Source organism: Arachis duranensis, chromosome 9 (genome assembly GCF_000817695.3).
Source record: "Arachis duranensis cultivar V14167 chromosome 9, aradu.V14167.gnm2.J7QH, whole genome shotgun sequence".
Taxonomy (NCBI): Eukaryota; Viridiplantae; Streptophyta; class Magnoliopsida; order Fabales; family Fabaceae; genus Arachis; species Arachis duranensis.
In genome coordinates this window covers 11,390,136-11,406,119 of record NC_029780.3, presented here as the reverse complement: position 1 = coordinate 11,406,119, position 15,984 = coordinate 11,390,136, and the positions used below count along the sequence as shown (strand labels likewise).

The 15,984-nt window shown below is 29.9% G+C and overlaps 1 protein-coding gene across 1 annotated transcript; it reads right to left on the bottom strand.

The window, feature by feature from the left end:
• Positions 1–1,051: 1,051 nt before the first annotated feature.
• On the bottom strand, positions 1,052–4,955 carry LOC107464793 (nudix hydrolase 23, chloroplastic). Its single transcript, XM_016083763.3, has 7 exons — positions 4,659–4,955; positions 3,337–3,468; positions 2,165–2,241; positions 1,860–1,995; positions 1,617–1,757; positions 1,471–1,532; positions 1,052–1,208 (listed from the first exon to the last, which is right to left on the bottom strand). The coding sequence occupies exons 1-7, from the start codon at positions 4,929–4,931 to the stop codon at positions 1,148–1,150; spliced, it is 882 nt and encodes a 293-aa protein (XP_015939249.1). The 5' UTR covers positions 4,932–4,955; the 3' UTR covers positions 1,052–1,147.
• Positions 4,956–15,984: the final 11,029 nt, after the last annotated feature.

The following is a 15,984-nucleotide window of genomic DNA, read 5'->3' as shown; positions in this document are numbered from 1 at the left end:
TTTTATTTTAAAATATTTTTATTCTATAATAAAAATATAAAATTTTCAATTTTTAATAATAATAATAATAATTTTTAATGATCAGATGTTTATTCTTAAATATGGTAATTAACTTTAAATAAAACTATCATATTCAAGAAAAAACGTCTAGTCATTAAATTTATTGAATTCTAAATCATGAATATTCTGACCTAATACTAAACCTTTACTTGAAGGTTGTGACATGGTTGTCATTAATATTCTAACCTAATAGTCTAATACTAAACCTGTAATAAAAATACATGTTTTTCAATTTTTAATAATAATAATAATAATATAGTAGACACTTGTAAAAAATTTATCTTAAGAACCGCCAAAAGACAATTTTATTCAAAGTTATCTACCATGTGCATGTCCAAGGGAAAACATGTAGTCATTAAATTTATTGAATCCTAAACTATAAATGTTCAGGAGTAATTGACTAAGGGGCTTGACAGGAAGAGAAGATAAAATAATTTTGAATAAAAAATATAATTACGAGAAAAATATGAAGAAATTCAGTAATTATTTTTGACATTCCTCTCTTAAGATTGTAAAGTTTTTGGCGGCAAAAAGTAAACTTGTTCTGAAATTAAAAAAGGTTCATTATTATTCAAAAAGAATCAGTTTTGATTATTTACAGCAGCTCCAAATTCCAACTTCCAACCAAAAGTGTCTGAATCCTTTCTTCTATGAGAATAAGGACACATCACTCCAATATATGAAAATAGCATATATTCATCCATTATTATAGTTAAAATCCACGATTGTTTTTTTCCCATAATTTTTTAAAAAACAGAAATAAAGAGAAGGGAAAAAAAAATGAAATTTGGAGATCCAAAATTTTTCCGTAATCAAGAATTGCTTCACGCTATCACGTCTTGAATCAAAGCAATTACTCATCAATCTTAAACCAATGGTGACATGTGATCTTGGTGTTGCAGAAGATACAAATCGTTTCATATATTTATCAACATTATAAGGTATAATAAAGAAAAAAAGGATCAATTTGCATTATCTTTATAAACATGAAGAAGTACACATTGTGCATGATCTTTTGTGTAATGTCATAAAGCAGTGGACACTGGACAGTGGACTTACCAGTCTGTTAGGACTCATCATCGATGAGTCATGACTGCATATGATCCTCCAGTGTAAACGCATCAATATCGGAAGGACTAGTACCCGGCCTACACATAATCATAGGACAAAATCAAACTTGAGCAAAAATAAAGGATCCGGTAACCATGTGGCAGAAATAATGAATAACTTATGCAACCTTTGCACAGACAATATATTTAGACTATCATAAGAAAATTCATGGTGATACTTTAAGGTTGGAAGAAAGGATAGTACTTATTTTGGAAAATAATTATTCTTCTATTTAGACTTTCTTCCCCCGAAAAAGACTTAAGATGAACTTTCGGATACTTACATAGGATGAAAAATTACCTTTTGTTAATAGTACCATAATGGAATTTGGGATTTCTTCCTGCCTTCATGTCCTCAACATACTGCAGCCACGACAAACATCATATAACACGAGAAACGATAGCGAACTGAGATTATGCAAATAATTTCAAATATCTGAATCATACCAAATTTAAGGTAACCACCATTGACGAGAAAGATAAAGAACTGAAAGGTATTTCATCAAGCGAGAAAAGCTTGCATTCTGATGATTCTGAACCTGGCGAAAAGTGGGGCTTCCTTAGCTTTGCCAAGAAGATTATGTAAGTCTGCCTCAGACATGCGTAATCATGACCAAAAACATGAACTTAGACATGCGAATAATAACAAAAAAGGAAAATAATTAAAAGAAATTAGTGCTTCCAGCTCACTTGGCCAATTAAAGGAATATCCAATTGAGCAAAAGGAGAAATCACTTCCACATCTGCATTGGCTTCTTCCCTTGTTTCCCTAATAGCACCTTCCATAGCCGACTCTCCGATTTCCAAATACCCAGCAGGAAGCGTCCTTGTTGACACCAATGCATGAAATTACCATAGCTCAGCAAGGATAAGGTACATTTTTTATCAAAACGAGAAACTTTTAGCATCTTTGTGAAAATTTCGAGGAAAGTAATGTAACACGTATGCAACCTATACCAATAAAAATAGGCAGTTCATAAGAAGTCCACTCTTACCAAAGGCCATAAGATGGTTCAATCTTCCGCTTGCAAAGCAGGACCTTGTTATCATGTTCAATAAGACAGCCAACTACCTACTTTGACAATTTAAACTCATGTCATGTTCAAGTGTGTAGCGGCTAAGCCAAACACATTACTATCAGATTATATATTCCAGGAAAAATATTCAGAAAACACATCTCAAGAAAATAAAAAAATAACCTGCACTGTTGAAACAATAGAATGACATCAACAAATGAGGTCTGTTAGTTATATGCTAGTAAAAATACTATACAACTAGTATAATAATTTTCAAGAGAAAGTCAGAGAATACAAATAAAAAATATGATCTTGCTTCAAAACCTCCCCGTTTTTCGCATGGGAACTACCATGTTTGCAAACATAGCCAATTCAGAAGATGAGATTCATTATATGCACATCAGTTTAAAACATGTTCCATGCAGAATTGCAGATACTAACATCCACATGGCCTACAAAATCAAATGAGCAAAATAAATAAAATCTTAAAGCTAATATAATTATAAATAATTCTGTTAATTTGATCAATGAGTGCTTGGCCACTTGAAGATTGAACCATTTAATTTATTTACGGAATGTCTTCCTGAAAATCATCTTATGCAATGATAAGTTTAAAATAGCAGGAAAGAACTAAAACCAAGTAAACCATTCTACTCTAAATCAACTTGGACAAGATTAGCCAATCCACAAAGCTGTGATAGTCTACATGTAGTTGTACATACAACTGCTTCCAAACTCACCTTGTCAAAATTTCAACAGCAGCAAATAATTTTTCATAAATTAAAGAGATATAATTAGATGAGAGAGGGAGGGAATTTAAAATATAAATAGAATGAAGCCCTAACTAAACTAAGGTACAATTGTCTGATTCCTTTTTAAGTATTTTGAATTTGCTGCCAAAACTCACTTTTTTCAGCATATGACACATGAAAGAATGAGTAAACCGAATTCGTTTTGCATATAACAAGATTATTGGATAGCTTCCATCATGCACATGACAGAACATCTGACATTCAACTTAAGAACACTATGTTATTGTAAACCAGTCACATGTTGAAGAAAGTTGCTAATAAACTATAAGAATCTCTTATTTCTGCATAAGCACAGTACTAAATTAACCAAAAGCTCATTTGCATTTTTTAGGCAGTTACCATTTTTGGGTTCTGATAGGCAATCTTCCCACAAGTTGTACATATAGCTCTCAACCTTTCTTCTCCATCAGGTATATCATGCTTTGTTGTACCACCACACCACTGACAGAACTTAATCTTTTGAACATCTCCCTACATCGTAGTGGAACTCAACTATATAAGCAAACTCCAATTTTGAATATTAAGGAGGTTTTTAGAAGAATACAAGAACATCAGTTATTGCTGTTCAAGATATATCCTTTTAATTATGAACAACTTGAGCATTATGCAGAAAAGGGGGATCTTATTTGTTTCAATTTACAAAGTACTTTGGCTTAACTTTATCACCGACAAAGTCAAAAGCCAATCTATTATGGACTATTTTCTCTGGGATACTAGTTACATCCTACCTACAATGACTAACAAAAAGTAAACACCAACCACATCCACATCCAACCACCACATAATAATCAAACTTAAAACTTTATATGTTAAGTTTAAACAGAAGCACACTAAAACAGAGAATTGCATGTGCAACAAAGTAAAGAATATGAAAAATGTCTGTGGATCTATTTTTCCTCATCCACTAAGCCAACACACACACTTCCACCATTGGATGGAGTATACAATCCATAGGAGATAGGTCCAACAGCACATACAATCATGGAGGGGTGTGTGTCGGTACTATGTTCAAGGAAAAATGAGTACAAATAACATATCTCAAAGAAAATAACTAAGATTGGTTTTGTATAGCTTAAATACAAATATTTGTTTTGACTAATACAGTTAATGATATGAGGATGTTCGCAGTGGAGACTTAACAATGCAATTTGCTAGTTAGGATCAAATATATGAATAAAAAATGGGAGCATTCAATTTACATTCAATATAAGTATCTAAATCTTCCTCACTAGTTCCATATATGGTTATTACAGGTTTCACTATACCTATAGTTATAGCACTATCCTCCATTAGATACACTATACTGTACCAGAGAGGCAGAAACTCTACAAGTTGAAAGTGAAAAATTACAAAATTCTCCAACACTGCTATTCCAGTCGTAGCAAATAATTGATTATAATTGTGAATTGTGTTTGATTATAAAAAGAAGAATATATAGAAGAGCGTGAATCTTCTGTGGTTGAAAGTTGTTGATTTTGTAGTGTACATAATACAATTTTTTTATTCAATCATAATTATTAACACTATAATATTATTTAAATTGAATCCAAATGAAAAGGAAACAAACGAACCTACCAAAAACCCATCACATAGAAGTAATTTCAATTTAACTTTAAACATGTAAAAGAATTGACAAGAGCGGAAGGAATTCGAAAACTCACGGCGGAGTGAAGTGACGAAGAGGGAGAAGACGAGGAGTCATTGGAGGTAGATGAGAGAGAAGCCATGGCTACGGAGGGGAAGTGTTTGAAAGAAGGGTGAAGAGAAAATGATGACGGGATTGAAAGGGAGGAGAAGAAGCTTTGACTTATACGAATACGAATACGAATACGAATACGGTGTTTCCAATGTTGAGTGGTAGCAGCAAAAGCAGATGAAGAAGGCAGGATCTCAATAGCTTTCAGTTTCAGCATCATTATTACTGTTGTTATCATTTGCGACCATCACCCTCTCAAGTCAAGAATCAAGATTACTACTACACTTAGCATGTTAAATTGTTACCATTATACCCTTTTTTTCTTTTGAATTTTACTAAATGTATAAAATAGAAAATCTTTTATTAAAAATCAGAAATGTACCAAGGATAATATTAATTAATATTTTATTTTTATAGTATTAAATTTAAAATTTAATTATTAATATTTAAAATTAATTAAGTAATAATTAATTTGAATACTGTTTTTTAAAAATAGATCTCTCAATTTATGAGTTAAAACCTAAAGTAGTCCCTGAAATTCACGAAATACACCGATTTAGTCACTGACTTTCTAATTGCACTATTTATGTCCTCGAGATTGGAAAAAAAATGCACCTATTTGGTTCCTTCTCGTTTTTCCGTCCAAACGGATTGCCATACTAGTACTCAACGATGCTGTTCTCCCCAAACTACTAAATTCATTCAAAGCAATCTCCACCAGATTGTTATTGTTTTCATCAACAAAAGTAACAATATCTTCAGAGAAAGAAAAAGAAGAACAGTTACACTTTTTCCTCATGGCCTTTATGTTCCTCTGCTGCTTCTCAGAGCGCTTTCTTCTTGCTTCCAACCTCCTCAGCGTCTGCAACTCCTTCCTCTTCCTCCACTTCTCCTTTGTCTCCATTCATGTTCTTATCAGATTCGTTGTGCAAGGCATTAGCATGTTATTAGAGTAACCGCCAATATCTTGATTATTATTATTGCTGTTGTTATTATCTTCATCTCTGATGAGGGGCTTTGGGAATGAGAATTCGAGTATTGATGATGTTATCTTGATCTTCTTTGCTGTTGTGTCCACACCAAAATGACCGTTCATTGAGAGACCAAGGCTCAACTCAATTTCTTGTTCTGTATCTCCATCACCATGGCGATGTTGTTGTTGTTGTTCATGATGGTGACGATGGTTCACGGACGTGAACCTTTTTAGCAGATCTCTTGGGAAATCATTCATGCGAGTTCTGCTGTTCTCTCTTTCCTCAACAATTTGTGCCATTGAAGAATTTGGGATTGAAACAACAAAAAAGAAGAAAAAAATTACCAATTTTAGGGAAGTAAAAATACCTAAATGATTCAAAATTTACTAGGACTTGAAAATTGAAGTTTGTTTTTAGTAGGTAACTGAAGATTGGTGATGAACCAGAAAAGAAACAAGGTCGAATCAATTGATTTTTGTACCCATTCAGTGAGTAAAAACGAACCGAAAAGAAAACGACAAGAAAGAAGAAGAAGTGGTACACTACTTCTGCAGTTAGGATTAAAAAGGAGTTCAAGAATCAAATTGGGTTAAACACTTTCAATTACCACATCATGTAACCGTTAGACATTCTAGTGTGGTAATCTATTGCCACATTACTGTCGCCGAAAAATAATTTGAATAGAAAAACTGGAAGAGACTAAATAGGTACATTTTTTCAATCTCAAAAACATAAATAGTACAATTAAAAAGTCAAAAATCAAATTAATACATTTTATGAATCACAAGGACTACTTTAAAATTTAACTCCTCTATTTATCTTTTTCAATTATTACTCTAAAGTGTGTTGTTTTGCTGTATATTCTTTAAAAGTGAGATAAAAATAAGAAAGGCATTTTTTCCTCTCACACTTCATAGTTCCTCTTTCTCAGGGTCTCACCACCGCCACTTCACACCACCACATCCCCATCCCCAAATCACGTAGAACTCCCTCCTATTTCCACTTTGCTGTTCCAAACTATCCAATTTCTTCAAGTCCCTCTCCAAAATCGCGCTCTTCACCTTGATTTTCTTGTCCAGCAAATCACCCGCTTTTATACCATCCTCGTCAAATCATCAATGTCGGATATCCCGTCCTCGAATTCCGGTACATAACCACCAGCTATAATAGCTTCTTCCCCTTCGAAACGAGCTTCCTGGTTCGCCGCTCTGGTGCAGCGGTGGAATTGTCGCCTCCAGTGGACCCTTTCTTTGTCGGGACCAAATCGTTGGAAGTTCGGTGGAGGATGACGTCCGTGTGGATCGATTGGTGGATGAGGTTGAAGCCTTCTCTGGCAGAGGAAGGTTGCCTTCCTTCCGGGTAGTCCCGACGTCAATGGAAAATGCTACAGACCAAATTGTTGCACCAGGCCGTGGAAATGCTCCCCAATTTCGATGATGGTGGTAGCCTTCTTGATCAGGCGCTAACGAGCTTCCATATTCATGGCCATAATAGAGACTGGAGATGCTGACATGTGAATATGCTGAGTAGGAAGAGGAAGTGGTGGCTGTGGCGGGTGTGGTAGGAGCTGGTAGTTGTTAGACACTAAGACTGAAGAACAGAGAGAGTAAGTGCGAGAATGGTACCGTTTCACTTTATTTTTGGTAACTTCGACAGAGACAAAATCAAGCATTTCAGTTTGACTTTTTTGAAAAGGAATGAATTCGATAGGAGAATTATTATTAATGTCAAAACAAACTAGGGTAAACTATTAGTGACAAATCATAACAAAGAAAAAAAAAAGAGAATATACCAAATAAATGAAAATTTTAAATAAATGAAATAATAAATTTAAAATTAAAGAAATCACAATAATCAATAACAATAAAATATTTAAAAGAAAGAAAAAAATAAAAAAAAATACAAAGGACAATGAAATAAAAATGGGCTTCTAATACTCACGCATACTTACATTTTATGATTTTTTGTGTGTCATGGAGATTAGAAATTTTGAAAGAATTTTGGTGTGATGATCTAATGTTTTTTATTGAAATCTCTTCTATCCTTTTAAATTTCTATTTATAAACCTTAAAAATGGTCTCACCTTTAACGAATTTTAACCATAATCTAGTTTTTTATTTTTTAAGGACTACGATCTTACTTTTGACCCTTAAAAATTTTTTTAGTAGACTACCCATATTTTGTCTAACCTTAGGACTGGAAGTGAGTCGAGTTAGACCAAACGCAAACTCGACTCACAAAAATTGAACTTGACCCATGACTCGCCTCTTTAACAATCGAACATATTTCTTAAACTTAAACCCGGCTTACCGAAAACTCACGAGCTTGCTCAAATAGTAGGAATATAATTTATAATTATATATCAATAAATTATAATTTATATATTTTAAAAAAAATATTTAAAAAGATCAATTTTATATTATATATATATATATAATCGAGCTAGCTCACGAGCTAATGAGCTGAACTTATCCAAATTTAAATTCGACTCATTTAATTTATGAGCTCAATTCCACGCCTAAACTTGGCTCCCCAGTTCATAAGTTTAGCTTATCGAGCTATTAATTAACGAGTCGAGTTCTAATTAGCTTAGGAGCTTGTTTGACTCACTTTCAACCCTAGTCTTGATCTCTAAACTCTACATTCTTACATCGTGTTCACATTTAACTACGTGTTATACGTGATTTCGACCTCAATTCTCGGCTCATCTCGAATCACCAAGCTTTTAACCTTGATTATTATTCTTTTCCTAATCAAAGATAGATTTTTTTACATCTAAATATTTAAGCCGTTGATCTCCTTCTAAACTTCTTGAATTGTAGGTCAAAATTTATACCAACAATACTAAAATTAATAACGCTTTCAAAGGTTTGAGTTGATGATTTTTTTATAAAATAATTACTAATGCCACATAATTATGTTTTGATGCCAATTTAGCCTTTTAATTTCGTTAATCAATTTAGTGTTTTCTATAAACAGAAGCAACATTAGTCAATGTTGGTACGTTATTTTTTGTAGAACTTAATTCTTTCTGGGAGTAAATTTGTCTTTTACGTCTTTTAAAATTATTTTTATTAATATAAAAGTTTTTTAGATATTATTTTATTAGTTTACTTTAAAAATTAAAATTTATTATTTTTTATTAAAAGTCAAGCTACGGTTAATATAAATTTTTTTTGTATATTTATTTAATTATATATTATTATTATGTCAACAGAAATAACTATTTTTTCACATCTATCATATAAATGATAATTTAAATAAATTAATATAATTAGATAATTAATAATGTAAAAAACTTTTACATTATTAATAATCAAAATTAAAATTAAAAATTTTAGTTTTACACTCTTTAGGAAAATCTCAATAGTTTTACCTAGTGAACTAATTATTTATCAACAAATTATTAGTTTCATATATATCAGATTGAATTTTGATTATTAATAAGATCATTATAATAATTTAAAAATTTTATTAATTAATATCTAATAGTTTGTCAAGCTTTTAAGTTTTTGTATACTATATTTAGTTTTAACACTGTTTAACAAACAAGTAAAATTACTGTATGATGGTTATTTTTTTGAAATTTGTTGAAATCAAGAGGCAATCCAAAACTTAATTGAAATAATTAACTATCTTAAGACAACACTTCTATTTAACCAAAAGGTATTATTTGATTTATATTGATAATTTTTAACTCTTAGTGTAAGGAAAGGACACGAACTAAGCAAAAATTTTCAGGGTTCTAGAATTATATTGCATATAACAATATAACATGGAAGAGTTTAAGCATATATGAAACATGGTCTATATAATAAACATATGATTGCACGAGAGAAAAAAAAAAGAAAAGAGAAACCTATGGCAAACAATAATGCCTATAATGGTGTTACACATGCAATAATTGCAATGTTAATAATTGGAATAGTGATGTGTTTCGCCAGTAATAAATCTTATAACACCACTCATCAATCGATTAATATTACACTCATAAGTGAGTATGTTTCAGATACTATGATATCATGTATAACACGTTGTGAAAAACGTCATCTGTTTAATCCAATAATGAGAGTAAAATGTCTTGAGGCATGTTGTGACATTGAATGTCATAAATGGTATCCAAATGATAACAAAAGGTTTAATAACTGCACTAAGATTTTTTATAAATTGTACGTTAGATAATTTAGTAATGGTAAGTATCTAGTTGATTTTTAATAAGTCTTTTTAATATTTTATTAGTATATTTTAGTTTTTGTTATGTTAATATTTTATTATATGAATATGTATTGTAGTAAAAAAAATTTAATATTCTATCCAATCATGTCTTCACTTTTTTGCAAGTGTTGTGATATATCAATGTATTATTTATGCTTTCGTATGTTCATTAATATGATTTAAAACCACAATTATAAAAGAAAATTTTAAACTAATCGTGATACATAAGAGTAGCCTAGCCTCTAATAATATATTAAAAATATAATTCAAAACTTTAGTTTAGTTTTGAACTTTTCTTTTCATTGCATTAGATGTTATACTATGTTTGTATGCATATTATTTAATTGAAGTTTATATTATAGTGTTAGTTCTACCATTAGTGTAAGGCAAATATCCGAATGTGGTTCGCATATTCCAACTTGTGTGTCAAGACCAAGTTTGCTAATAATCAAAAGTTCATTCAAGTTTAATTGAATTTAAATCATTTTCGACGTATAAAAAATTAAGCATTTAATTTCAGTCAAACTAGGAAGCGATTCATACCACTCAATTTGAGTATTTAATGTTTTCAATTACTATTTTATTCTGTTGTTATATGCTTCAATTAACCTTGAGTTTTATAAGTCCAATCGAACAAATAAGTTAATATTGACCACTTAAACTATAATCACATATATATAAAATTCTTGTGAAATGATATAATTGTCACACGTACATATGTTTATGTTTTTCCTAATTAAAATTTATTTAAAATATACATATTCTAATGAATCAAGCATAATTTGAGATCTTTAAATAGACAAAATAGGAAGCAGTCCCTAAAACTTAATTTTACTCTTATTTATGATATTTACTTTATTGTCACGCATTTCAATCAGTTTTAAATATGAATACTTCAATTATACTCTTTATGAGATGATAGTAACGAACCATGATCAAATTTAGTAAAATGTTGTTCTTTGTGTGAATGAATTTTTAAGGTGTAGTTTGTTTTTTGTAATGTTGTAATATGTTTTTTTTTTATGAATTGAGTATAATTGGGATGTTAACGAATATTGATGATTGGTACTTGCAAAAAATACTCTAATACTTAAGTCAATAATTGTTTAAGAGGTATATAATAAATCGGTAATGCTAGAGAGATAATAAAAAAATAGCCTAAACAACCTAAATTTATTTTAAGTATTGTTTTTGTTCCTAACGTCTTGGGTCAAAATCAAAATCGTTCCCGACCTTTTTTTGTTATAAAAATCATCCTCAATGTTTAAAAACACTTTAAAATCATCCTTTCCCGAATTCTTGAACCAAAATACCCTCATCATCAACATTCTTTTCTTCACCTTTCTCACCCCACCACCTCCACTGACACCAACATTACCACCACAACCACCATCAACACCAACACCACCACCACCAACACCAACACCAACACCAAGAACATTAAACAACAGTAACAACACCATACCACCACAACCACCATCAACACTAAAACCACCACCACCACCACCAACACAAACACCACCACCAACACCAACCAACACCAAGAACGCCAAACAACAACAACAACACAAAACAATACCAAACCAAAAAGCAGAAACAAAAAGCAAAAAAGCAGGAAAGCAAGAAAGCAGATGCAGATGGTGGAGGCAGCGAGGCAGCGAGGAACGGCGACAAAGACGCGGCGGTCTCCCTCCCCTATGCGCACTCTGTTCCTGACGGCAATGTGGCGTGGTGCGGCGCGATGGACGGTGGCTATGGCAAGGCGACGATCCTGAGTAACGCGGCGGTGACTGGCGCGATGGCGGCGATAGGACGCGGCTCCTCCAACGGCGGCGATCCTAAAAATGATGTTGTAATACGGCTTTTTTTTTGTAGATTGAGAATAATTTGGACGTTAAAAAACACAAAGGATAGGTATCTGCAAAAGACACTTTGACACTTAAGTCAGTAAGTATTGAAGATGTATATAATAATTCTATGAATATAGAATGTTAGACATAAGAAATTATAAACTTATTTCTGACCAAATAAGAGAAAACAGAAAATTAAATTGAAAAATTTTTAAAAATGCTATTTATATACTAAAATTATCTACTGGCATGTATTTTTATACAAATATATCGTAATGTATTGTTATTTTATTTTTAACGAGCATTTTTGTATTTCAATAAATATTTTACACTAGTTATTGATTTTATTGGTTAATTTTGGTGTACACCTAATATGGTTAAAAAAATTTTATATTGTCCATAAATCGCAATTAAAATTTTATTTTTACACTTTAAGAAAACATTAATAGTTTTACCTAGGGAATCAATTATTTGTCAACAAACTATTATTTTCATATATATTAGATTGGATTTTGATTATTAACAAAGATAATTATAATTTAAAAATTTTATTGATTAATTTCTAATAGTTTGTTCTAGCTTAGCTTTTAAGTTCTTTGTATTCTATATCTAGTAGAATTAATGAATGATGGCTATTTTTTGAAATTTGTTAAATCCAAGAGGCAATCCAGCTTAATCTAAGTAATAAACTATCTTAACGAAAAGATATTATTTTGTTTATATTGGTAATTTGTAACTCTTATAGTAAGGAAAGGACAAGAACTTAGCGAGAATTTTCATAGTTATAAAATTATATTGCATATAACATTATGGAAGAGTTTAATTAAGTCAATATAAAACATAGTCTATACAGAATAGTTTAAGCATATAACTTAAGATTGCATGACAAAAAAGAAGAGAAACCTATGGCAAAGAATGGTGTGACACATGCAATAATTGCAATGTTGATGATTAGAATGGTTATGTGTTTTGCCAATGATGAATCTTATAACACCACTGATGAATCCATTAACATTATAGTCGTCAATGATTATCTTTCAGATACAATAAAATGGTGTATGACACAGTGCAAAAAACATCATTCATATAATTCAGTAAAGAGAAAAGAATGTCTTAAGAAATGTTGCGATGCTGAATGTCACGAATGGTATCCAAATGATAAGAAAAAGTTTGATAAATGCGCTGAGCTTTTTTATAAGTTGTACGTTATATAATTTAGAAATGGTAAGTATCTATTTAATTTTTGAAAAGTCTTTTAATATTTTATTAGTATATTTTAGTTTTTGTTATTTTAATATTTTATTATATGAATATGTATTGTAGTAAAAAATAGTTTAATATTTTATCCAACCATGTCTTCACTCTTTTGCAACTGTTATGATATCAATGTATTATCTATGCTTTCGTATGTTCACTAATATGACTTAAAACCACAATTATAAAAGAAAATTTTAAGCTAATCATGATACATAAAATGTATGTCAAATAATTTAGTAACGATAAGCATCTATAGTTAATTTTTAATTTTTTTTTAAGATTTTATTAGTGTTTTTTAATTATTTTATATGAACAAAAACCATACGAGAATGTGAAATAGGCAAAAGAAAAATATTTTCAACATCAATATCATCTTCACAAAACTCAGGATCTCCTGAAACGGGTTTTGGTGTAAATATTTGAGAATGTGAAAAAAATGCATACTCTCTATATATCTAGAATTACGTGCATCGAATTTAAGAGTAGTTTTCAATAACGACATCATTGTGTAGTTTTCATAATGACTAGCAAATCCGAAAGGGATAATTTGAAAAAAGTAATAGGATTATGTATGAGATATATGTACAACTTTTGAGATCCTTAACTTGCTCCAAAATATTAACACTTGGTAGGAACTACTCAACTATGTGTTTGCTAATTTAGTATAAGATATACAATGAATCAATTTGATTATTAGATTTGAAGGGTGTCATAGCACCCAGTGCATTAAACCATTTGGTTTGAGAATCATTGCTCAAAAACTACTCTAAAGAGTTACTATGAATTAGAGCAACAATGAATTCAAGATAAGATTAGATTCAATGTGTTAAGCATAATTCTTGTCACTATCTCTTCAAATTCACAAATTTAATTTATATATAAATTAAAGTTCTTTAACTGATACTAAAATATATAAATTAAATTTGTGAATTTGAAGAGATAGAATAAATTTAGATAACAGCCATAAAGAAGAAGCTACCATTTATTAAGAAATTTTTAAATTTTATTCTCCAATCATGATGGAAAAAGATCAGTCCATAATACATAGAACAATAGCATATGTTATTACTATATCTCATGTAACTTTATTAGAAATAGTTAAAACATATTTTTCTTTGTTCCTAATAACATGCATAAGGCACTTTGCAGGAATTTTTTTTAAATAAATTAAAATAATTCTTTATGTTTCAAAATAAATAAAAACATAATTACGTAATTCAATTTTTTGGACTACATATCGCTTAATACCTAGGAAAATTACATCTCAAGGTGGTCTTCACCTAAAAAAATATTTTTTTACGGATAATTAAAAAATAAAAATTTTTTAAATCATATTAATTATATAATTTATATATAATTTTGTTATTTACACTAATATCTAGGTGAATGACATTCCAATCTAAAAAAAATAGATTTACATAGTTAAAGATGTTTCTATTTGTTTTGGAAATGAAAGAATGGTTTTATTTTTTTTTTAAATTTCCGAACTTTGTATTCAAATGATATTTCAGTTTATATCATTTTGACTTATTTGTAACCTAAATCTAGTTTTAACACTATTTGTTATTTGACAACCAATTAGCAATACTATATGATGTTTATTTTTTCTTTTCTTTTCTTTGGTTTGAGTTCAAGAGGCAATCCAACTTAACCAAATGAATAAACTATCCTAAATAACACTTTTGTTTAATCAAAAGTTGTTATTTTGTTTATATTGGTAACCCTTAATATAACGAAAAGACATGAATCAGGCAATAGTTTTCATAGTTCTGAAATCATATTTCATACAACAATATTAAGAAAGATTTCAAGCCTATATAAAACGTGCTCCGTCATAAACTTATCATTGCATGGAAAAAGAAGAAAAAACTATGGCAAAGAATGGTGTGACACACAATAGCAAAGTTGATAATTGGAATGATAATTTGCTTTGTTAGTGATGAATCTTATAACACCATTGGTAAATCGTATAATATTGTAACAGTGTATTATTCTCTTTCACCTACGATGATAAGCTGTATGATACAATGTCAGAAACGGCATCCAGATAATCCAGTAAAAAGGAACTGTTGTGTCGAAGTATGTCATGACTGGTTTTGGTATGATAAGGAACAATTTGACAAATGCATTAAGAAGCTTTCCGATTCATACGTCAAGTAATTTAGTAATATTCAGCATCTAGTTAATTTTTGAAGTCTTTTAATTAAGTCTTAGATATTCTTATTTTTAAGAGTTTTATATGTTTTTTTCCCCTTGCATTTAATGTCTACTGCAATTATTGGTGGTGAAATGTTAGTTTTTCAAAAATGTTTGAAAGATAATAAAAACCATTTCAAAGTTGACTTATTAAAGCTGCCTTATCACTTCAATAAAATAGCACTTTTGCAATAGTTTTTTTTATTGTTTAGTGATAGTTTTCGGTTAAAACTGTCACTAAATTTTTGCCATATTTGAAAAAGCGTCACGAATATAAGCGTCGCCAGATGACATAGTGACGATTTTGGACTATCGTTGGTAAAGACTGTCAGTAAATTGTTTGTGACAATTTTTTAAACTATAAAATCGTTACTAATTTGTAACACTTGCCAGGATACTTTTTATTTTATATTAAGTGATGGTACAATTTGAAACCGTCACTAAATTACTAAATTTTGTGACAGTTTTTTCCGTATTTTGTGACTGTTGTAAATCGTCACAAAAATTTTAATAACATTTTGAAACTTTCACTAAGTTATTAGTTTCTATGACAGCTTTTAAATATATTTAATGATTGTTTAAACTATCACAATATTTTTAACACAATTTGAAATTGTCACTAAGTTACTAATTCCTGTGACAATTTTTTCTGTATATGGTGACTATTTTAAATTGTCATAATCTCTTTAACATAAAAGTTTTCTTTTATTAATTATTACAAAAATTATTTCTATTATAAATAATAATTTATGTGTCTACTAACATGATGATAATTTAAATATATATACAAACATTACAA